The sequence below is a fragment of the Haliotis rufescens genome, unplaced genomic scaffold, assembly GCF_023055435.1.
Source record: "Haliotis rufescens isolate VD_foot unplaced genomic scaffold, xgHalRufe1.0.p SCAF_10, whole genome shotgun sequence".
In the NCBI taxonomy this organism is placed as follows: domain Eukaryota; kingdom Metazoa; phylum Mollusca; class Gastropoda; order Lepetellida; family Haliotidae; genus Haliotis; species Haliotis rufescens.
The window spans coordinates 10,110,051-10,132,209 of NW_025963780.1; the positions used below are offsets into that span (position 1 = coordinate 10,110,051).

Sequence of the window (22,159 nt, forward strand, 5' to 3'; positions counted from 1 at the left end):
ATATTACAACCAAAACTACATTAATCAGATCAACCATATCACAACTAAGCACATCCTAGCTAAGGCTATCATTCTAGTCTACTATCCATTTACAAAGAGAAATAATGGCATAATTGTGAAGGGCAGTAAGAATTCTTTGTGATAAAGCATTGTAAATTGATGCACTATACAATCTTCACTCCTGATGAATTGCATATAACAGTCAACAGAATTTAATTCACCCGTTGTTGTTCCACTGGTTGTTGTTGTTCCACTGGTTGTTGTTCCACTGGTTGTTGTTCCACTTGTAGTTGTTGTACCACTTGTTGTGGTTGTACCACTTGTGGTGGTTGTTCCACTGGTTGTCGTTGTTCCACTTGTAGTTGTTCCTGATGAAAATAATTGAAATATGTATCCCCCTTGGAGTCTGGATTCTGTTGACTTTAGATAGTACATTTAAAAATCGTTATCTTCTGACATTATATTTGATTTATTTTCCAAAACAGTGATGATTAATCCTCTTTCGAGCGTTAAACAACAAACAAATCTGACAATGCCAGGATAGTGTACAAGTGGACTCATTAAACACGATATTTTTGAAAAAGGTTTTAGTTTTAATGATTCAAAGTGACTTCTTTTAAGTATCTTTCATGAATTAATGTTAAACTGGGTTTACTTCAATCACATTGATTGTTGCATTCTTTTCCAGAAATATGGATTAGGGACATCCTTAAACACAAAGCTAATATTTACATCCTTACCTGTTGTCTCGTGCTGGCATATGACAATTTCAGATACACTACTAGTACTCGGCACAAGAATGTCTGATACTGGACCATTGACGGGAACCTGAAAATTAAGAAGCAATTTACAGTTTTCATCTAATCATCTTATGTCTTAAAACACAAATTGGAAAGGAAAGCTTACTCTCCAAAAGTATTAATTTGGAAAACATCAGCAAATTAGTACAAAGGAAGATCGGGTTTTTCTGAAGAAATAACTTTAAAAGAACTGAGAATCACTCTTCTTAGGTGTAGCATCTAAACATTAAAGAAATGATTACTTCAAAAGTAGTAGAATCTGTTGGATCTGGAGTGCCCTCAATCTTTTGGAAGACTTCAGGTTTCTTTTCTCCAGAAGGACTTTCCACTGTGACTGGATTTTCACTTGGAGTTATTTTCACGGTAGTGAGGTAAACAGGTTCACCCCCAATGGTGCCAGTGGTACTGCTGGAGGTATCAACTGGTGTACCATTGACTGTGAAGCCATCGGGTTTCTTGTCGGTTACCAAGATAATCTCATCAGTCGAAGGTTTGACAGGGAACTCAGTCGCCTGAGGAGTTCAAAGAAATACTTTATTACCTTCACTTACACACTGTTTCTGTACAAACAAACATTAAGAGGCCAACTTTCTTGGTGGTCATGTTTTCCTTAATCCAATATTATCGTGCCTGTAGGATATTATATGTACCATTCATTCCATCAGGTTTTATCCACATTGAAAAATGTTTTGTACATTGTCTTCTCATTTAGCACATGCTCTCTACTGACATACCTGAGGGTTTGTGGTTTCCTTAGATGGCACTGAAGTGAAGATTGTTTTAGATGTGACTTTGACTGTGTCAACAAAAGGTGAGTCCTCCAATGGAATTTCCGAGAGAGGGTTGTCTGTATTACCGACTGGGGAGGATGTCGGTGCTGGTGATGGGTTCTCACTTGAGTCCATAAGATCAATCTTGTCACATGGAGTCGTTCCTGTAAATATGCCATACATCCGTGAGTTACAAAATCCTCTGTTACTATATTTTAAAACAGGTTGTATGTGTTCACAATATTCAAACTAACTAGCCCAGCACATAGTGGATATTACAACCAAAACTACATTAATCAGATCAACCATATCACAACTAAGCACATCCTAGCTAAGGCTATCATTCTAGTCTATTATCCATTTACAAAGAGAAATAATGGCATAATTGTGAAGGGCAGTAAGAAGTCTTTGTGATAAAGCATTGTAAATTGATGCACTATACAATCTTCACTCCTGATGAATTGCATATAACAGTCAACAGAATTTAATTCACCCGTTGTTGTTCCACTGGTTGTTGTTGTTCCACTGGTTGTTGTTCCACTGGTTGTTGTTCCACTGGTTGTTGTTCCACTTGTAGTGGTTGTACCACTTGTTGTGGTTGTACCACTTGTGGTGGTTGTTCCACTGGTTGTCGTTGTTCCACTTGTAGTTGTTCCTGATGAAAATAATTGAAATATGTATCCCCCTTTGGAGTCTGTATTCTGTTGACTTTAGATAGTACATTTAATAATCGTTATCTTCTGACATTATATTTGATTTATGTTCCAAAACAGTGATGATTAATCCTCTTTCGAGCGTTAAACAACAAACAAATCTGACAATGTCAGGATAGTGTACAAGTGGACTCATTAAACACGATATTTTTGAAAAAGGTTTTAGTTTTAATGATTCAAAGTGACTTCTTTTAAGTATCTTTCATGAATTAATGTTAAACTGGGTTTACTTCAGTCACATTGATTGTTGCATTCTTTTCCAGAAATATGGATTAGGGACATCCTTAAACACAAAGCTAATATTTACATCCTTACCTGTTGTCTCGTGCTGGCATATGACAATTTCAGATACACTACTAGTACTCGGCACAAGAATGTCTGATACTGGACCATTGACGGGAACCTGAAAATTAAGAAGCAATTTACAGTTTCCATCTAATCATCTTATGTCTTAAAACACAAATTGGAAAGGAAAGCTTACTCTCAAAAAGTATTAATTTGGAAAACATCAGCAAATTAGTACAAAGGAAGATCGGGTTTTTCTGAAGAAATAACTTTAAAAGAACTGAGAATCACTCTTCTTAGGTGTAGCATCTAAACATTAAAGAAATGATTACTTCAAAAGTAGTAGAATCTGTTGGATCTGGAGTGCCCTCAATCTTTTGGAAGACTTCAGGTTTCTTTTCTCCAGAAGGACTTTCCACTGTGACTGGATTTTCACTTGGAGTTATTTTCACGGTAGTGAGGTAAACAGGTTCACCCCCAATGGTGCCAGTGGTACTGCTGGAGGTATCAACTGGTGTACCATTGACTGTGAAGCCATCGGGTTTCTTGTCGGTTACCAAGATAATCTCATCAGTCGAAGGTTTGACAGGGAACTCAGTCGCCTGAGGAGTTCAAAGAAATACTTTATTACCTTCACTTACACACTGTTTCTGTACAAACAAACATTAAGAGGCCAACTTTCTTGGTGGTCATGTTTTCCTTAATCCAATATTATCGTGCCTGTAGGATATTATATGTACCATTCATTCCATCAGGTTTTATCCACATTGAAAAATGTTTTGTACATTGTCTTCTCATTTAGCACATGCTCTCTACTGACATACCTGAGGGTTTGTGGTTTCCTTAGATGGCACTGAAGTGAAGATTGTTTTAGATGTGACTTTGACTGTGTCAACAAAAGGTGAGTCCTCCAATGGAATTTCCGAGAGAGGGTTGTCTGTATTACCGACTGGGGAGGATGTCGGTGCTGGTGATGGGTTCTCACTTGAGTCCATAAGATCAATCTTGTCACATGGAGTCGTTCCTGTAAATATGCCATACATCCGTGAGTTACAAAATCCTCTGTTACTATATTTTAAAACAGGTTGTATGTGTTCACAATATTCAAACTAACTAGCCCAGCACATAGTGGATATTACAACCAAAACTACATTAATCAGATCAACCATATCACAACTAAGCACATCCTAGCTAAGGCTATCATTCTAGTCTATTATCCATTTACAAAGAGAAATAATGGCATAATTGTGAAGGGCAGTAAGAATTCTTTGTGATAAAGCATTGTAAATTGATGCACTATACAATCTTCACTCCTGATGAATTGCATATAACAGTCAACAGAATTTAATTCACCCGTTGTTGTTCCACTGGTTGTTGTTGTTCCACTGGTTGTTGTTCCACTGGTTGTTGTTCCACTGGTTGTTGTTCCACTTGTAGTGGTTGTACCACTTGTTGTGGTTGTACCACTTGTGGTGGTTGTTCCACTGGTTGTCGTTGTTCCACTTGTAGTTGTTCCTGATGAAAATAATTGAAATATGTATCCCCCTTTGGAGTCTGTATTCTGTTGACTTTAGATAGTACATTTAATAATCGTTATCTTCTGACATTATATTTGATTTATGTTCCAAAACAGTGATGATTAATCCTCTTTCGAGCGTTAAACAACAAACAAATCTGACAATGTCAGGATAGTGTACAAGTGGACTCATTAAACACGATATTTTTGAAAAAGGTTTTAGTTTTAATGATTCAAAGTGACTTCTTTTAAGTATCTTTCATGAATTAATGTTAAACTGGGTTTACTTCAATCACATTGATTGTTGCATTCTTTTCCAGAAATATGGATTAGGGACATCCTTAAACACAAAGCTAATATTTACATCCTTACCTGTTGTCTCGTGCTGGCATATGACAATTTCAGATACACTACTAGTACTCGGCACAAGAATGTCTGATACTGGACCATTGACGGGAACCTGAAAATTAAGAAGCAATTTACAGTTTCCATCTAATCATCTTATGTCTTAAAACACAAATTGGAAAGGAAAGCTTACTCTCAAAAAGTATTAATTTGGAAAACATCAGCAAATTAGTACAAAGGAAGATCGGGTTTTTCTGAAGAAATAACTTTAAAAGAACTGAGAATCACTCTTCTTAGGTGTAGCATCTAAACATTAAAGAAATGATTACTTCAAAAGTAGTAGAATCTGTTGGATCTGGAGTGCCCTCAATCTTTTGGAAGACTTCAGGTTTCTTTTCTCCAGAAGGACTTTCCACTGTGACTGGATTTTCACTTGGAGTTATTTTCACGGTAGTGAGGTAAACAGGTTCACCCCCAATGGTGCCAGTGGTACTGCTGGAGGTATCAACTGGTGTACCATTGACTGTGAAGCCATCGGGTTTCTTGTCGGTTACCAAGATAATCTCATCAGTCGAAGGTTTGACAGGGAACTCAGTCGCCTGAGGAGTTCAAAGAAATACTTTATTACCTTCACTTACACACTGTTTCTGTACAAACAAACATTAAGAGGCCAATTTTCTTGGTGGTCATGTTTTCCTTAATCCAATATTATCGTGCCTGTAGGATATTATATGTACCATTCATTCCATCAGGTTTTATCCACATTGAAAAATGTTTTGTACATTGTCTTCTCATTTAGCACATGCTCTCTACTGACATACCTGAGGGTTTGTGGTTTCCTTAGATGGCACTGAAGTGAAGATTGTTTTAGATGTGACTTTGACTGTGTCAACAAAAGGTGAGTCCTCCAATGGAATTTCCGAGAGAGGGTTGTCTGTATTACCGACTGGGGAGGATGTCGGTGCTGGTGATGGGTTCTCACTTGAGTCCATAAGATCAATCTTGTCACATGGAGTCGTTCCTGTAAATATGCCATACATCCGTGAGTTACAAAATCCTCTGTTACTATATTTTAAAACAGGTTGTATGTGTTCACAATATTCAAACTAACTAGCCCAGCACATAGTGGATATTACAACCAAAACTACATTAATCAGATCAACCATATCACAACTAAGCACATCCTAGCTAAGGCTATCATTCTAGTCTATTATCCATTTACAAAGAGAAATAATGGCATAATTGTGAAGGGCAGTAAGAATTCTTTGTGATAAAGCATTGTAAATTGATGCACTATACAATCTTCACTCCTGATGAATTGCATATAACAGTCAACAGAATTTAATTCACCCGTTGTTGTTCCACTGGTTGTTGTTGTTCCACTGGTTGTTGTTCCACTGGTTGTTGTTCCACTGGTTGTTGTTCCACTTGTAGTGGTTGTACCACTTGTTGTGGTTGTACCACTTGTGGTGGTTGTTCCACTGGTTGTCGTTGTTCCACTTGTAGTTGTTCCTGATGAAAATAATTGAAATATGTATCCCCCTTTGGAGTCTGTATTCTGTTGACTTTAGATAGTACATTTAATAATCGTTATCTTCTGACATTATATTTGATTTATGTTCCAAAACAGTGATGATTAATCCTCTTTCGAGCGTTAAACAACAAACAAATCTGACAATGTCAGGATAGTGTACAAGTGGACTCATTAAACACGATATTTTTGAAAAAGGTTTTAGTTTTAATGATTCAAAGTGACTTCTTTTAAGTATCTTTCATGAATTAATGTTAAACTGGGTTTACTTCAATCACATTGATTGTTGCATTCTTTTCCAGAAATATGGATTAGGGACATCCTTAAACACAAAGCTAATATTTACATCCTTACCTGTTGTCTCGTGCTGGCATATGACAATTTCAGATACACTACTAGTACTCGGCACAAGAATGTCTGATACTGGACCATTGACGGGAACCTGAAAATTAAGAAGCAATTTACAGTTTCCATCTAATCATCTTATGTCTTAAAACACAAATTGGAAAGGAAAGCTTACTCTCAAAAAGTATTAATTTGGAAAACATCAGCAAATTAGTACAAAGGAAGATCGGGTTTTTCTGAAGAAATAACTTTAAAAGAACTGAGAATCACTCTTCTTAGGTGTAGCATCTAAACATTAAAGAAATGATTACTTCAAAAGTAGTAGAATCTGTTGGATCTGGAGTGCCCTCAATCTTTTGGAAGACTTCAGGTTTCTTTTCTCCAGAAGGACTTTCCACTGTGACTGGATTTTCACTTGGAGTTATTTTCACGGTAGTGAGGTAAACAGGTTCACCCCCAATGGTGCCAGTGGTACTGCTGGAGGTATCAACTGGTGTACCATTGACTGTGAAGCCATCGGGTTTCTTGTCGGTTACCAAGATAATCTCATCAGTCGAAGGTTTGACAGGGAACTCGGTCGCCTGAGGAGTTCAAAGAAATACTTTATTACCTTCACTTACACACTGTTTCTGTACAAACAAACATTAAGAGGCCAATTTTCTTGGTGGTCATGTTTTCCTTAATACAATATTATCGTGCCTGTAGGATATTATATGTACCATTCATTCCATCAGGTTTTATCCACATTGAAAAATGTTTTGTACATTGTCTTCTCATTTAGCACATGCTCTCTACTGACATACCTGAGGGTTTGTGGTTTCCTTAGATGGCACTGAAGTGAAGATTGTTTTAGATGTGACTTTGACTGTGTCAACAAAAGGTGAGTCCTCCAATGGAATTTCCGAGAGAGGGTTGTCTGTATTACCGACTGGGGAGGATGTCGGTGCTGGTGATGGGTTCTCACTTGAGTCCATAAGATCAATCTTGTCACATGGAGTCGTTCCTGTAAATATGCCATACATCCGTGAGTTACAAAATCCTCTGTTACTATATTTTAAAACAGGTTGTATGTGTTCACAATATTCAAACTAACTAGCCCAGCACATAGTGGATATTACAACCAAAACTACATTAATCAGATCAACCATATCACAACTAAGCACATCCTAGCTAAGGCTATCATTCTAGTCTATTATCCATTTACAAAGAGAAATAATGGCATAATTGTGAAGGGCAGTAAGAAGTCTTTGTGATAAAGCATTGTAAATTGATGCACTATACAATCTTCACTCCTGATGAATTGCATATAACAGTCAACAGAATTTAATTCACCCGTTGTTGTTCCACTGGTTGTTGTTGTTCCACTGGTTGTTGTTCCACTGGTTGTTGTTCCACTGGTTGTTGTTCCACTTGTAGTTGTTGTACCACTTGTTGTGGTTGTACCACTTGTGGTGGTTGTTCCACTGGTTGTCGTTGTTCCACTTGTAGTTGTTCCTGATGAAAATAATTGAAATATGTATCCCCCTTTGGAGTCTGTATTCTGTTGACTTTGGATAGTACATTTAATAATCGTTATCTTCCGACATTATATTTGATTTATGTTCCAAAACAGTGATGATTAATCCTCTTTCGAGCGTTAAACAACAAACAAATCTGACAATGTCAGGATAGTGTACAAGTGGACTCATTAAACACGATATTTTTGAAAAAGGTTTTAGTTTTAATGATTCAAAGTGACTTCTTTTAAGTATCTTTCATGAATTAATGTTAAACTGGGTTTACTTCAATCACATTGATTGTTGCATTCTTTTCCAGAAATATGGATTAGGGACATCCTTAAACACAAAGCTAATATTTACATCCTTACCTGTTGTCTCGTGCTGGCATATGACAATTTCAGATACACTACTAGTACTCGGCACAAGAATGTCTGATACTGGACCATTGACGGGAACCTGAAAATTAAGAAGCAATTTACAGTTTTCATCTAATCATCTTATGTCTTAAAACACAAATTGGAAAGGAAAGCTCACTCTCAAAAAGTATTAATTTGGAAAACATCAGCAAATTAGTACAAAGGAAGATCGGGTTTTTCTGAAGAAATAACTTAAAAAGAACTGAGAATCACTCTTCTTAGGTGTAGCATCTAAACATTAAAGAAATGATTACTTCAAAAATAGTAGAATCTGTTGGATCTGGAGTGCCCTCAATCTTTTGGAAGACTTCAGGTTTCTTTTCTCCAGAAGGACTTTCCACTGTGACTGGATTTTCACTTGGAGTTATTTTCACGGTAGTGAGGTAAACAGGTTCACCCCCAATGGTGCCAGTGGTACTGCTGGAGGTATCAACTGGTGTACCATTGACTGTGAAGCCATCGGGTTTCTTGTCGGTTACCAAGATAATCTCATCAGTCGAAGGTTTGACAGGGAACTCGGTCGCCTGAGGAGTTCAAAGAAATACTTTATTACCTTCACTTACACACTGTTTCTGTACAAACAAACATTAAGAGGCCAATTTTCTTGGTGGTCATGTTTTCCTTAATACAATATTATCGTGCCTGTAGGATATTATATGTACCATTCATTCCATCAGGTTTTATCCACATTGAAAAATGTTTTGTACATTGTCTTCTCATTTAGCACATGCTCTCTACTGACATACCTGAGGGTTTGTGGTTTCCTTAGATGGCACTGAAGTGAAGATTGTTTTAGATGTGACTTTGACTGTGTCAACAAAAGGTGAGTCCTCCAATGGAATTTCCGAGAGAGGGTTGTCTGTATTACCGACTGGGGAGGATGTCGGTGCTGGTGATGGGTTCTCACTTGAGTCCATAAGATCAATCTTGTCACATGGAGTCGTTCCTGTAAATATGCCATACATCCGTGAGTTACAAAATCCTCTGTTACTATATTTTAAAACAGGTTGTATGTGTTCACAATATTCAAACTAACTAGCCCAGCACATAGTGGATATTACAACCAAAACTACATTAATCAGATCAACCATATCACAACTAAGCACATCCTAGCTAAGGCTATCATTCTAGTCTATTATCCATTTACAAAGAGAAATAATGGCATAATTGTGAAGGGCAGTAAGAATTCTTTGTGATAAAGCATTGTAAATTGATGCACTATACAATCTTCACTCCTGATGAATTGCATATAACAGTCAACAGAATTTAATTCACCCGTTGTTGTTCCACTGGTTGTTGTTGTTCCACTGGTTGTTGTTCCACTGGTTGTTGTTCCACTGGTTGTTGTTCCACTTGTAGTTGTTGTACCACTTGTTGTGGTTGTACCACTTGTGGTGGTTGTTCCACTGGTTGTCGTTGTTCCACTTGTAGTTGTTCCTGATGAAAATAATTGAAATATGTATCCCCCTTTGGAGTCTGTATTCTGTTGACTTTGGATAGTACATTTAATAATCGTTATCTTCCGACATTATATTTGATTTATGTTCCAAAACAGTGATGATTAATCCTCTTTCGAGCGTTAAACAACAAACAAATCTGACAATGTCAGGATAGTGTACAAGTGGACTCATTAAACACGATATTTTTGAAAAAGGTTTTAGTTTTAATGATTCAAAGTGACTTCTTTTAAGTATCTTTCATGAATTAATGTTAAACTGGGTTTACTTCAATCACATTGATTGTTGCATTCTTTTCCAGAAATATGGATTAGGGACATCCTTAAACACAAAGCTAATATTTACATCCTTACCTGTTGTCTCGTGCTGGCATATGACAATTTCAGATACACTACTAGTACTCGGCACAAGAATGTCTGATACTGGACCATTGACGGGAACCTGAAAATTAAGAAGCAATTTACAGTTTTCATCTAATCATCTTATGTCTTAAAACACAAATTGGAAAGGAAAGCTCACTCTCAAAAAGTATTAATTTGGAAAACATCAGCAAATTAGTACAAAGGAAGATCGGGTTTTTCTGAAGAAATAACTTAAAAAGAACTGAGAATCACTCTTCTTAGGTGTAGCATCTAAACATTAAAGAAATGATTACTTCAAAAATAGTAGAATCTGTTGGATCTGGAGTGCCCTCAATCTTTTGGAAGACTTCAGGTTTCTTTTCTCCAGAAGGACTTTCCACTGTGACTGGATTTTCACTTGGAGTTATTTTCACGGTAGTGAGGTAAACAGGTTCACCCCCAATGGTGCCAGTGGTACTGCTGGAGGTATCAACTGGTGTACCATTGACTGTGAAGCCATCAGGTTTCTTGTCGGTTACCAAGATAATCTCATCAGTCGAAGGTTTGACAGGGAACTCGGTCGCCTGAGGAGTTCAAAGAAATACTTTATTACCTTCACTTACACACTGTTTCTGTACAAACAAACATTAAGAGGCCAATTTTCTTGGTGGTCATGTTTTCCTTAATACAATATTATCGTGCCTGTAGGATATTATATGTACCATTCATTCCATCAGGTTTTATCCACATTGAAAAATGTTTTGTACATTGTCTTCTCATTTAGCACATGCTCTCTACTGACATACCTGAGGGTTTGTGGTTTCCTTAGATGGCACTGAAGTGAAGATTGTTTTAGATGTGACTTTGACTGTGTCAACAAAAGGTGAGTCCTCCAATGGAATTTCCGAGAGAGGGTTGTCTGTATTACCGACTGGGGAGGATGTCGGTGCTGGTGATGGGTTCTCACTTGAGTCCATAAGATCAATCTTGTCACATGGAGTCGTTCCTGTAAATATGCCATACATCCGTGAGTTACAAAATCCTCTGTTACTATATTTTAAAACAGGTTGTATGTGTTCACAATATTCAAACTAACTAGCCCAGCACATAGTGGATATTACAACCAAAACTACATTAATCAGATCAACCATATCACAACTAAGCACATCCTAGCTAAGGCTATCATTCTAGTCTATTATCCATTTACAAAGAGAAATAATGGCATAATTGTGAAGGGCAGTAAGAAGTCTTTGTGATAAAGCATTGTAAATTGATGCACTATACAATCTTCACTCCTGATGAATTGCATATAACAGTCAACAGAATTTAATTCACCCGTTGTTGTTCCACTGGTTGTTGTTGTTCCACTGGTTGTTGTTCCACTGGTTGTTGTTCCACTGGTTGTTGTTCCACTTGTAGTTGTTGTACCACTTGTTGTGGTTGTACCACTTGTGGTGGTTGTTCCACTGGTTGTCGTTGTTCCACTTGTAGTTGTTCCTGATGAAAATAATTGAAATATGTATCCCCCTTTGGAGTCTGGATTCTGTTGACTTTAGATAGTACATTTAATAATCGTTATCTTCTGACATTATATTTGATTTATTTTCCAAAACATTGATGATTAATCCTCTTTCGAGCGTTAAACAACAAACAAATCTGACAATGCCAGGATAGTGTACAAGTGGACTCATTAAACACGATATTTTTGAAAAAGGTTTTAGTTTTAATGATTCAAAGTGACTTCTTTTAAGTATCTTTCATGAATTAATGTTAAACTGGGTTTACTTCAATCACATTGATTGTTGCATTCTTTTCCAGAAATATGGATTAGGGACATCCTTAAACACAAAGCTAATATTTACATCCTTACCTGTTGTCTCGTGCTGGCATATGACAATTTCAGATACACTACTAGTACTCGGCACAAGAATGTCTGATACTGGACCATTGACGGGAACCTGAAAATTAAGAAGCAATTTACAGTTTCCATCTAATCATCTTATGTCTTAAAACACAAATTGGAAAGGAAAGCTTACTCTCAAAAAGTATTAATTTGGAAAACATCAGCAAATTAGTACAAAGGAAGATCGGGTTTTTCTGAAGAAATAACTTAAAAAGAACTGAGAATCACTCTTCTTAGGTGTAGCATCTAAACATTAAAGAAATGATTACTTCAAAAGTAGTAGAATCTGTTGGATCTGGAGTGCCCTCAATCTTTTGGAAGACTTCAGGTTTCTTTTCTCCAGAAGGACTTTCCACTGTGACTGGATTTTCACTTGGAGTTATTTTCACGGTAGTGAGGTAAACAGGTTCACCCCCAATGGTGCCAGTGGTACTGCTGGAGGTATCAACTGGTGTACCATTGACTGTGAAGCCATCGGGTTTCTTGTCGGTTACCAAGATAATCTCATCAGTCGAAGGTTTGACAGGGAACTCAGTCGCCTGAGGAGTTCAAAGAAATACTTTATTACCTTCACTTACACACTGTTTCTGTACAAACAAACATTAAGAGGCCAATTTTCTTGGTGGTCATGTTTTCCTTAATACAATATTCTCGTGCCTGTAGGATATTATATGTACCATTCATTCCATCAGGTTTTATCCACATTGAAAAATGTTTTGTACATTGTCTTCTCATTTAGCACATGCTCTCTACTGACATACCTGAGGGTTTGTGGTTTCCTTAGATGGCACTGAAGTGAAGATTGTTTTAGATGTGACTTTGACTGTGTCAACAAAAGGTGAGTCCTCCAATGGAATTTCCGAGAGAGGGTTGTCTGTATTACCGACTGGGGAGGATGTCGGTGCTGGTGATGGGTTCTCACTTGAGTCCATAAGATCAATCTTGTCACATGGAGTCGTTCCTGTAAATATGCCATACATCCGTGAGTTACAAAATCCTCTGTTACTATATTTTAAAACAGGTTGTATGTGTTCACAATATTCAAACTAACTAGCCAAGCACATAGTAGATATAACAACCAAAACTACATTAATCAGATCAACCATATCACAACTAAGCACATCCTAGCTAAGGCTATCATTCTAGTCTATTATCCATTTACAAAGAGAAATAATGGCATAATTGTGAAGGGCAGTAAGAATTCTTTGTGATAAAGCATTGTAAATTGATGCACTATACAATCTTCACTCCTGATGAATTGCATATAACAGTCAACAGAATTTAATTCACCCGTTGTTGTTCCACTGGTTGTTGTTGTTCCACTGGTTGTTGTTCCACTGGTTGTTGTTCCACTGGTTGTTGTTCCACTTGTAGTTGTTGTACCACTTGTTGTGGTTGTACCACTTGTGGTGGTTGTTCCACTGGTTGTCGTTGTTCCACTTGTAGTTGTTCCTGATGAAAATAATTGAAATATGTATCCCCCTTTGGAGTCTGTATTCTGTTGACTTTAGATAGTACATTTAATAATCGTTATCTTCTGACATTATATTTGATTTATTTTCCAAAACAGTGATGATTAATCCTCTTTCGAGCGTTAAACAACAAACAAATCTGACAATGCCAGGATAGTGTACAAGTGGACTCATTAAACACGATATTTTTGAAAAAGGGTTTAGTTTTAATGATTCAAAGTGACTTCTTTTAAGTATCTTTCATGAATTAATGTTAAACTGGGTTTACTTCAATCACATTGATTGTTGCATTCTTTTCCAGAAATATGGATTAGGGACATCCTTAAACACAAAGCTAATATTTACATCCTTACCTGTTGTCTCGTGCTGGCATATGACAATTTCAGATACACTACTAGTACTCGGCACAAGAATGTCTGATACTGGACCATTGACGGGAACCTGAAAATTAAGAAGCAATTTACAGTTTTCATCTAATCATATTATGCTTTAAAACACAAATTGGAAAGAAAAGCTTACTCTCAAAAAGTATTAATTTGGAAAACATCAGCAAATTAGTACAAAGGAAGATCGGGTTTTTCTGAAGAAATAACTTAAAAAGAACTGAGAATCACTCTTCTAAGGTGTAGCATCTAAACATTAAAGAAATGATTACTTCAAAAGTAGTAGAATCTGTTGGATCTGGAGTGCCCTCAATCTTTTGGAAGACTTCAGGTTTCTTTTCTCCAGAAGGACTTTCCACTGTGACTGGATTTTCACTTGGAGTTATTTTCACGGTAGTGAGGTAAACAGGTTCACCCCCAATGGTGCCAGTGGTACTGCTGGAGGTATCAACTGGTGTACCATTGACTGTGAAGCCATCGGGTTTCTTGTCGGTTACCAAGATAATCTCATCAGTCGAAGGTTTGACAGGGAACTCAGTCGCCTGAGGAGTTCAAAGAAATACTTTATTACCTTCACTTACACACTGTTTCTGTACAAACAAACATTAAGAGGCCAATTTTCTTGGTGGTCATGTTTTCCTTAATCCAATATTCTCGTGCCTGTAGGATATTATATGTACCATTCATTCCATCAGGTTTTATCCACATTGAAAAATGTTTTGTACATTGTCTTCTCATTTAGCACATGCTCTCTACTGACATACCTGAGGGTTTGTGGTTTCCTTAGATGGCACTGAAGTGAAGATTGTTTTAGATGTGACTTTGACTGTGTCAACAAAAGGTGAGTCCTCCAATGGAATTTCCGAGAGAGGGTTGTCTGTATTACCGACTGGGGAGGATGTCGGTGCTGGTGATGGGTTCTCACTTGAGTTCATAAGATCAATCTTGTCACATGGAGTCGTTCCTGTAAATGTGCCATACATCCGTGAGTTACAAAATCCTCTGTTACTATATTTTAAAACAGGTTGTATGTATTCACAATATTCAAACTAACTAACCCAGCACATAGTGGATATTACAACCAAAACTACATTAATCAGAACAACCATATCACAACTAAGCACATCCTAGCTAAGGCTATCATTCTAGTCTATTATCCATTTACAAAGAGAAATAATGGCATAATTGTGAAGGGCAGTAAGTATTCTTTGTGATAAAGCATTGTAAATTGATGCACTATACAATCTTCACTCCTGATGAATTGCATATAACAGTCAACAGAATTTAATTCACCCGTTGTTGTTCCACTTGTGGTGGTTGTTCCACTGGTTGTCGTTGTTCCACTGGTTGTTGTTCCTGATGAAAACAATTGAAATATGTATCCCCCTTTGGAGTCTGGATTCTGTTGACTTTAGATAGTACATTTAATAATCGTTATCTTCTGACATTATATTTGATTTATGTTCCAAAACAGTGATGATTAATCCTCTTTCGAGCGTTAAACAACAAACAAATCTGACAATGCCAGGATAGTGTACAAGTGGACTCATTAAACACGATATTTTTGAAAAAGGTTTTAGTTTTAATGATTCAAAGTGACTTCTTTTAAGTATCTTTCATGAATTAATGTTAAACTGGGTTTACTTCAATCACATTGATTGTTGCATTCTTTTCCAGAAATATGGATTAGGGACATCCTTAAACACAAAGCTAATATTTACATCCTTACCTGTTGTCTCGTGCTGGCATATGACAATTTCAGATACACTACTAGTACTCGGCACAAGAATGTCTGATACTGGACCATTGACGGGAACCTGAAAATTAAGAAGCAATTTACAGTTTCCATCTAATCATCTTATGTCTTAAAACACAAATTGGAAAGGAAAGCTTACTCTCAAAAAGTATTAATTTGGAAAACATCAGCAAATTAGTACAAAGGAAGATCGGGTTTTTCTGAAGAAATAACTTAAAAAGAACTGAGAATCACTCTTCTTAGGTGTAGCATCTAAACATTAAAGAAATGATTACTTCAAAAGTAGTAGAATCTGTTGGATCTGGAGTGCCCTCAATCTTTTGGAAGACTTCAGGTTTCTTTTCTCCAGAAGGACTTTCCACTGTGACTGGATTTTCACTTGGAGTTATTTTCACGGTAGTGAGGTAAACAGGTTCACCCCCAATGGTGCCAGTGGTACTGCTGGAGGTATCAACTGGTGTACCATTGACTGTGAAGCCATCGGGTTTCTTGTCGGTTACCAAGATAATCTCATCAGTCGAAGGTTTGACAGGGAACTCAGTCGCCTGAGGAGTTCAAAGAAATACTTTATTACCTTCACTTACACACTGTTTCTGTACAAACAAACATTAAGAGGCCAATTTTCTTGGTGGTCATGTTTTCCTTAATACAATATTCTCGTGCCTGTAGGATATTATATGTACCATTCATTCCATCAGGTTTTATCCACATTGAAAAATGTTTTGTACATTGTCTTCTCATTTAGCACATGCTCTCTACTGACATACCTGAGGGTTTGTGGTTTCCTTAGATGGCACTGAAGTGAAGATTGTTTTAGATGTGACTTTGACTGTGTCAACAAAAGGTGAGTCCTCCAATGGAATTTCCGAGAGAGGGTTGTCTGTATTACCGACTGGGGAGGATGTCGGTGCTGGTGATGGGTTCTCACTTGAGTCCATAAGATCAATCTTGTCACATGGAGTCGTTCCTGTAAATATGCCATACATCCGTGAGTTACAAAATCCTCTGTTACTATATTTTAAAACAGGTTGTATGTGTTCACAATATTCAAACTAACTAGCCAAGCACATAGTAGATATAACAACCAAAACTACATTAATCAGATCAACCATATCACAACTAAGCACATCCTAGCTAAGGCTATCATTCTAGTCTATTATCCATTTACAAAGAGAAATAATGGCATAATTGTGAAGGGCAGTAAGAATTCTTTGTGATAAAGCATTGTAAATTGATGCACTATACAATCTTCACTCCTGATGAATTGCATATAACAGTCAACAGAATTTAATTCACCCGTTGTTGTTCCACTGGTTGTTGTTGTTCCACTGGTTGTTGTTCCACTGGTTGTTGTTCCACTTGTAGTTGTTGTACCACTTGTTGTGGTTGTACCACTTGTGGTGGTTGTTCCACTGGTTGTCGTTGTTCCACTTGTAGTTGTTCCTGATGAAAATAATTGAAATATGTATCCCCCTTTGGAGTCTGTATTCTGTTGACTTTAGATAGTACATTTAATAATCGTTATCTTCTGACATTATATTTGATTTATTTTCCAAAACAGTGATGATTAATCCTCTTTCGAGCGTTAAACAACAAACAAATCTGACAATGCCAGGATAGTGTACAAGTGGACTCATTAAACACGATATTTTTGAAAAAGGGTTTAGTTTTAATGATTCAAAGTGACTTCTTTTAAGTATCTTTCATGAATTAATGTTAAACTGGGTTTACTTCAAACACATTGATTGTTGCATTCTTTTCCAGAAATATGGATTAGGGACATCCTTAAACACAAAGCTAATATTTACATCCTTACCTGTTGTCTCGTGCTGGCATATGACAATTTCAGATACACTACTAGTACTCGGCACAAGAATGTCTGATACTGGACCATTGACGGGAACCTGAAAATTAAGAAGCAATTTACAGTTTTCATCTAATCATATTATGTCTTAAAACACAAATTGGAAAGAAAAGCTTACTCTCAAAAAGTATTAATTTGGAAAACATCAGCAAATTAGTACAAAGGAAGATCGGGTTTTTCTGAAGAAATAACTTAAAAAGAACTGAGAATCACTCTTCTAAGGTGTAGCATCTAAACATTAAAGAAATGATTACTTCAAAAGTAGTAGAATCTGTTGGATCTGGAGTGCCCTCAATCTTTTGGAAGACTTCAGGTTTCTTTTCTCCAGAAGGACTTTCCACTGTGACTGGATTTTCACTTGGAGTTATTTTCACGGTAGTGAGGTAAACAGGTTGACCCCCAATGGTGCCAGTGGTACTGCTGGAGGTATCAACTGGTGTACCATTGACTGTGAAGCCATCGGGTTTCTTGTCGGTTACCAAGATAATCTCATCAGTCGAAGGTTTGACAGGGAACTCAGTCGCCTGAGGAGTTCAAAGAAATACTTTATTACCTTCACTTACACACTGTTTCTGTACAAACAAACATTAAGAGGCCAATTTTCTTGGTGGTCATGTTTTCCTTAATCCAATATTCTCGTGCCTGTAGGATATTATATGTACCATTCATTCCATCAGGTTTTATCCACATTGAAAAATGTTTTGTACATTGTCTTCTCATTTAGCACATGCTCTCTACTGACATACCTGAGGGTTTGTGGTTTCCTTAGATGGCACTGAAGTGAAGATTGTTTTAGATGTGACTTTGACTGTGTCAACAAAAGGTGAGTCCTCCAATGGAATTTCCGAGAGAGGGTTGTCTGTATTACCGACTGGGGAGGATGTCGGTGCTGGTGATGGGTTCTCACTTGAGTTCATAAGATCAATCTTGTCACATGGAGTCGTTCCTGTAAATATGCCATACATCCGTGAGTTACAAAATCCTCTGTTACTATATTTTAAAACAGGTTGTATGTGTTCACAATATTCAAACTAACTAGCCCAGCACATAGTAGATATTACAACCAAAACTACATTAATCAGATCAACCATATCACAACTAAGCACATCCTAGCTAAGGCTATCATTCTAGTCTATTATCCATTTACAAAGAGAAATAATGGCATAATTGTGAAGGGCAGTAAGAATTCTTTGTGATAAAGCATTGTAAATTGATGCACTATACAATCTTCACTCCTGATGAATTGCATATAACAGTCAACAGAATTTAATTCACCCGTTGTTGTTCCACTGGTTGTTGTTGTTCCACTGGTTGTTGTTGTTCCACTGGTTGTTGTTCCACTTGTAGTGGTTGTACCACTTGTTGTGGTTGTACCACTTGTGGTGGTTGTTCCACTGGTTGTCGTTGTTCCACTTGTAGTTGTTCCTGATGAAAATAATTGAAATATGTATCCCCCTTTGGAGTCTGGATTCTGTTGACTTTGGATAGTACATTTAATAATCGTTATCTTCTGACATTATATTTGATTTATGTTCCAAAACAGTGATGATTAATCCTCTTTCGAGAGTTAAACAACAACAAAATCTGACAATGCCAGGATAGTGTACAAGTGGACTCATTAAACACGATATTTTTGAAAAAGGTTTTAGTTTTAATGATTCAAAGTGACTTCTTTTAAGTATCTTTCATGAATTAATGTTAAACTGGGTTTACTTCAATCACATTGATTGTTGCATTCTTTTCCAGAAATATGGATTAGGGACATCCTTAAACACAAAGCTAATATTTACATCCTTACCTGTTGTCTCGTGCTCGCATATGACAATTTCAGATACACTACTAGTGCTCGGCACAAGAATGTCTGATACTGGACCATTGACGGGAACCTGAAAATTAAGAAGCAATTTACAGTTTTCATCTAATCATATTATGCTTTAAAACACAAATTGGAAAGGAAAGCTGATTCTCAAAAAGTATAAATTAGGAAAACATCAGCAAATTAGTACAAAGGAAGATCGGGTTTTTCTGAAGAAATAACTTAAAAAGAACTGAGAATCACTCTTCTTAGGTGTAGCATAGAAACATTAAAGAAATGATTACTTCAAAAGTAGTAGAATCTGTTGGATCTGGAGTGCCCTCAATCTTTTGGAAGACTTCAGGTTTCTTTTCTCCAGAAGGACTTTCCACTGTGACTGGATTTTCACTTGGAGTTATTTTCACGGTAGTGAGGTAAACAGGTTCACCCCCAATGGTGCCAGTGGTACTGCTGGAGGTATCAACTGGTGTACCATTGACTGTGAAGCCATCGGGTTTCTTGTCGGTTACCAAGATAATCTCATCAGTCGAAGGTTTGACAGGGAACTCAGTCGCCTGAGGAGTTCAAAGAAATACTTTATTACCTTCACTTACACACTGTTTCTGTACAAACAAACATTAAGAGGCCAATTTTCTTGGTGGTCATGTTTTCCTTAATCCAATATTCTTGCGCCTGTAGGATATTATATGTACCATTCATTCCATCAGGTTTTATCCACATTGAAAAATGTTTTGTACATTGTCTTCTCATTTAGCACATGCTCTCTACTGACATACCTGAGGGTTTGTGGTTTCCTTAGATGGCACTGAAGTGAAGATTGTTTTAGATGTGACTTTGACTGTGTCAACAAAAGGTGAGTCCTCCAATGGAATTTCCGAGAGAGGGTTGTCTGTATTACCGACTGGGGAGGATGTCGGTGCTGGTGATGGGTTCTCACTTGAGTCCATAAGATCAATCTTGTCACATGGAGTCGTTCCTGTAAATATGCCATACATCCGTGAGTTACAAAATCCTCTGTTACTATATTTTAAAACAGGTTGTATGTGTTCACAATATTCAAACTAACTAACCCAGCACATAGTGGATATTACAACCAAAACTACATTAATCAGATCAACCATATCACAACTAAGCACATCCTAGCTAAGGCTATCATTCTAGTCTATTATCCATTTACAAAGAGAAATAATGGCATAATTGTGAAGGGCAGTAAGAATTCTTTGTGATAAAGCATTGTAAATTGATGCACTATACAATCTTCACTCCTGATGAATTGCATATAACAGTCAACAGAATTTAATTCACCCGTTGTTGTTCCACTGGTTGTTGTTGTTCCACTGGTTGTAGTTCCACTGGTTGTTGTTCCACTGGTTGTTGTTCCACTTGTAGTGGTTGTACCACTTGTTGTGGTTGTACCACTTGTGGTGGTTGTTCCACTGGTTGTCGTTGTTCCACTTGTAGTTGTTCCTGATGAAAATAATTGACATATGTATCCCCCTTTGGAGTCTGTATTCTGTTGACTTTAGATAGTACATTTAATAATCGTTATCTTCTGACATTATATTTGATTTATTTTCCAAAACAGTGATGATTAATCCTCTTTCGAGCGTTAAACAACAAACAAATCTGACAATGCCAGGATAGTGTACAAGTGGACTCATTAAACACGATATTTTTGAAAAAGGTTTTAGTTTTAATGATTCAAAGTGACTTCTTTTAAGTATCTTTCATGAATTAATGTTAAACTGGGTTTACTTCAAACACATTGATTGTTGCATTCTTTTCCAGAAATATGGATTAGGGACATCCTTAAACACAAAGCTAATATTTACATCCTTACCTGTTGTCTCGTGCTGGCATATGACAATTTCAGATACACTACTAGTACTCGGCACAAGAATGTCTGATACTGGACCATTGACGGGAACCTGAAAATTAAGAAGCAATTTACAGTTTTCATCTAATCATCTTATGTCTTAAAACACAAATTGGAAAGGAAAGCTTACTCTCAAAAAGTATTAATTTGGAAAACATCAGCAAATTAGTACAAAGGAAGATCGGGTTTTTCTGAAGAAATAACTTAAAAAGAACTGAGAATCACTCTTCTTAGGTGTAGCATCTAAACATTAAAGAAATGATTACTTCAAAAGTAGTAGAATCTGTTGGATCTGGAGTGCCCTCAATCTTTTGGAAGACTTCAGGTTTCTTTTCTCCAGAAGGACTTTCCACTGTGACTGGATTTTCACTTGGAGTTATTTTCACGGTAGTGAGGTAAACAGGTTCACCCCCAATGGTGCCAGTGGTACTGCTGGAGGTATCAACTGGTGTACCATTGACTGTGAAGCCATCGGGTTTCTTGTCGGTTACCAAGATAATCTCATCAGTCGAAGGTTTGACAGGGAACTCAGTCGCCTGAGGAGTTCAAAGAAATACTTTATTACCTTCACTTACACACTGTTTCTGTACAAACAAACATTAAGAGGCCAATTTTCTTGGTGGTCATGTTTTCCTTAATCCAATATTCTCGTGCCTGTAGGATATTATATGTACCATTCATTCCATCAGGTTTTAAACACATTGAAAAATGTTTTGTACATTGTCTTCTCATTAAGCACATGCTCTCTACTGACATACCTGAGGGTTTGTGGTTTCCTTAGATGGCACTGAAGTGAAGATTGTTTTAGATGTGACTTTGACTGTGTCAACAAAAGGTGAGTCCTCCAATGGAATTTCCGAGAGAGGGTTGTCTGTATTACCGACTGGGGAGGATGTCGGTGCTGGTGATGGGTTCTCACTTGAGTCCATAAGATCAATCTTGTCACATGGAGTCGTTCCTGTAAATATGCCATACATCCGTGAGTTACAAAATCCTCTGTTACTTTATTTTAAAACAGGTTGTATGTGTTCACAATATTCAAACTAACTAACCCAGCACATAGTGGATATT

At 37.0% G+C, this 22,159-nt stretch overlaps 1 protein-coding gene across 1 annotated transcript in view; it reads right to left on the minus strand.

The window, feature by feature from the left end:
- Positions 1-22,159, minus strand: part of LOC124116211 (mucin-16-like) — a 179,956-nt gene that overhangs the window by 95,731 nt on the left and 62,066 nt on the right. Inside the window, exons 100-147 of the mRNA XM_048386754.1 lie at positions 21,847-22,046; positions 21,355-21,624; positions 21,053-21,140; positions 20,518-20,679; positions 19,989-20,188; positions 19,497-19,766; positions 19,195-19,282; positions 18,672-18,821; positions 18,143-18,342; positions 17,651-17,920; positions 17,349-17,436; positions 16,829-16,975; positions 16,300-16,499; positions 15,808-16,077; positions 15,506-15,593; positions 15,070-15,132; positions 14,541-14,740; positions 14,049-14,318; positions 13,747-13,834; positions 13,212-13,373; positions 12,683-12,882; positions 12,191-12,460; positions 11,889-11,976; positions 11,354-11,515; positions 10,825-11,024; positions 10,333-10,602; positions 10,031-10,118; positions 9,496-9,657; positions 8,967-9,166; positions 8,475-8,744; positions 8,173-8,260; positions 7,638-7,799; positions 7,109-7,308; positions 6,617-6,886; positions 6,315-6,402; positions 5,780-5,941; positions 5,251-5,450; positions 4,759-5,028; positions 4,457-4,544; positions 3,922-4,083; positions 3,393-3,592; positions 2,901-3,170; positions 2,599-2,686; positions 2,064-2,225; positions 1,535-1,734; positions 1,043-1,312; positions 741-828; positions 222-368 (exon numbers count right to left, since the gene is read on the minus strand). Of these exons, the coding sequence (XP_048242711.1) occupies positions 222-368; positions 741-828; positions 1,043-1,312; positions 1,535-1,734; positions 2,064-2,225; positions 2,599-2,686; positions 2,901-3,170; positions 3,393-3,592; positions 3,922-4,083; positions 4,457-4,544; positions 4,759-5,028; positions 5,251-5,450; positions 5,780-5,941; positions 6,315-6,402; positions 6,617-6,886; positions 7,109-7,308; positions 7,638-7,799; positions 8,173-8,260; positions 8,475-8,744; positions 8,967-9,166; positions 9,496-9,657; positions 10,031-10,118; positions 10,333-10,602; positions 10,825-11,024; positions 11,354-11,515; positions 11,889-11,976; positions 12,191-12,460; positions 12,683-12,882; positions 13,212-13,373; positions 13,747-13,834; positions 14,049-14,318; positions 14,541-14,740; positions 15,070-15,132; positions 15,506-15,593; positions 15,808-16,077; positions 16,300-16,499; positions 16,829-16,975; positions 17,349-17,436; positions 17,651-17,920; positions 18,143-18,342; positions 18,672-18,821; positions 19,195-19,282; positions 19,497-19,766; positions 19,989-20,188; positions 20,518-20,679; positions 21,053-21,140; positions 21,355-21,624; positions 21,847-22,046 (8,499 nt within the window). The remainder of the gene's footprint in view (positions 1-221; positions 369-740; positions 829-1,042; positions 1,313-1,534; positions 1,735-2,063; positions 2,226-2,598; positions 2,687-2,900; positions 3,171-3,392; positions 3,593-3,921; positions 4,084-4,456; positions 4,545-4,758; positions 5,029-5,250; positions 5,451-5,779; positions 5,942-6,314; positions 6,403-6,616; positions 6,887-7,108; positions 7,309-7,637; positions 7,800-8,172; positions 8,261-8,474; positions 8,745-8,966; positions 9,167-9,495; positions 9,658-10,030; positions 10,119-10,332; positions 10,603-10,824; positions 11,025-11,353; positions 11,516-11,888; positions 11,977-12,190; positions 12,461-12,682; positions 12,883-13,211; positions 13,374-13,746; positions 13,835-14,048; positions 14,319-14,540; positions 14,741-15,069; positions 15,133-15,505; positions 15,594-15,807; positions 16,078-16,299; positions 16,500-16,828; positions 16,976-17,348; positions 17,437-17,650; positions 17,921-18,142; positions 18,343-18,671; positions 18,822-19,194; positions 19,283-19,496; positions 19,767-19,988; positions 20,189-20,517; positions 20,680-21,052; positions 21,141-21,354; positions 21,625-21,846; positions 22,047-22,159) is intronic.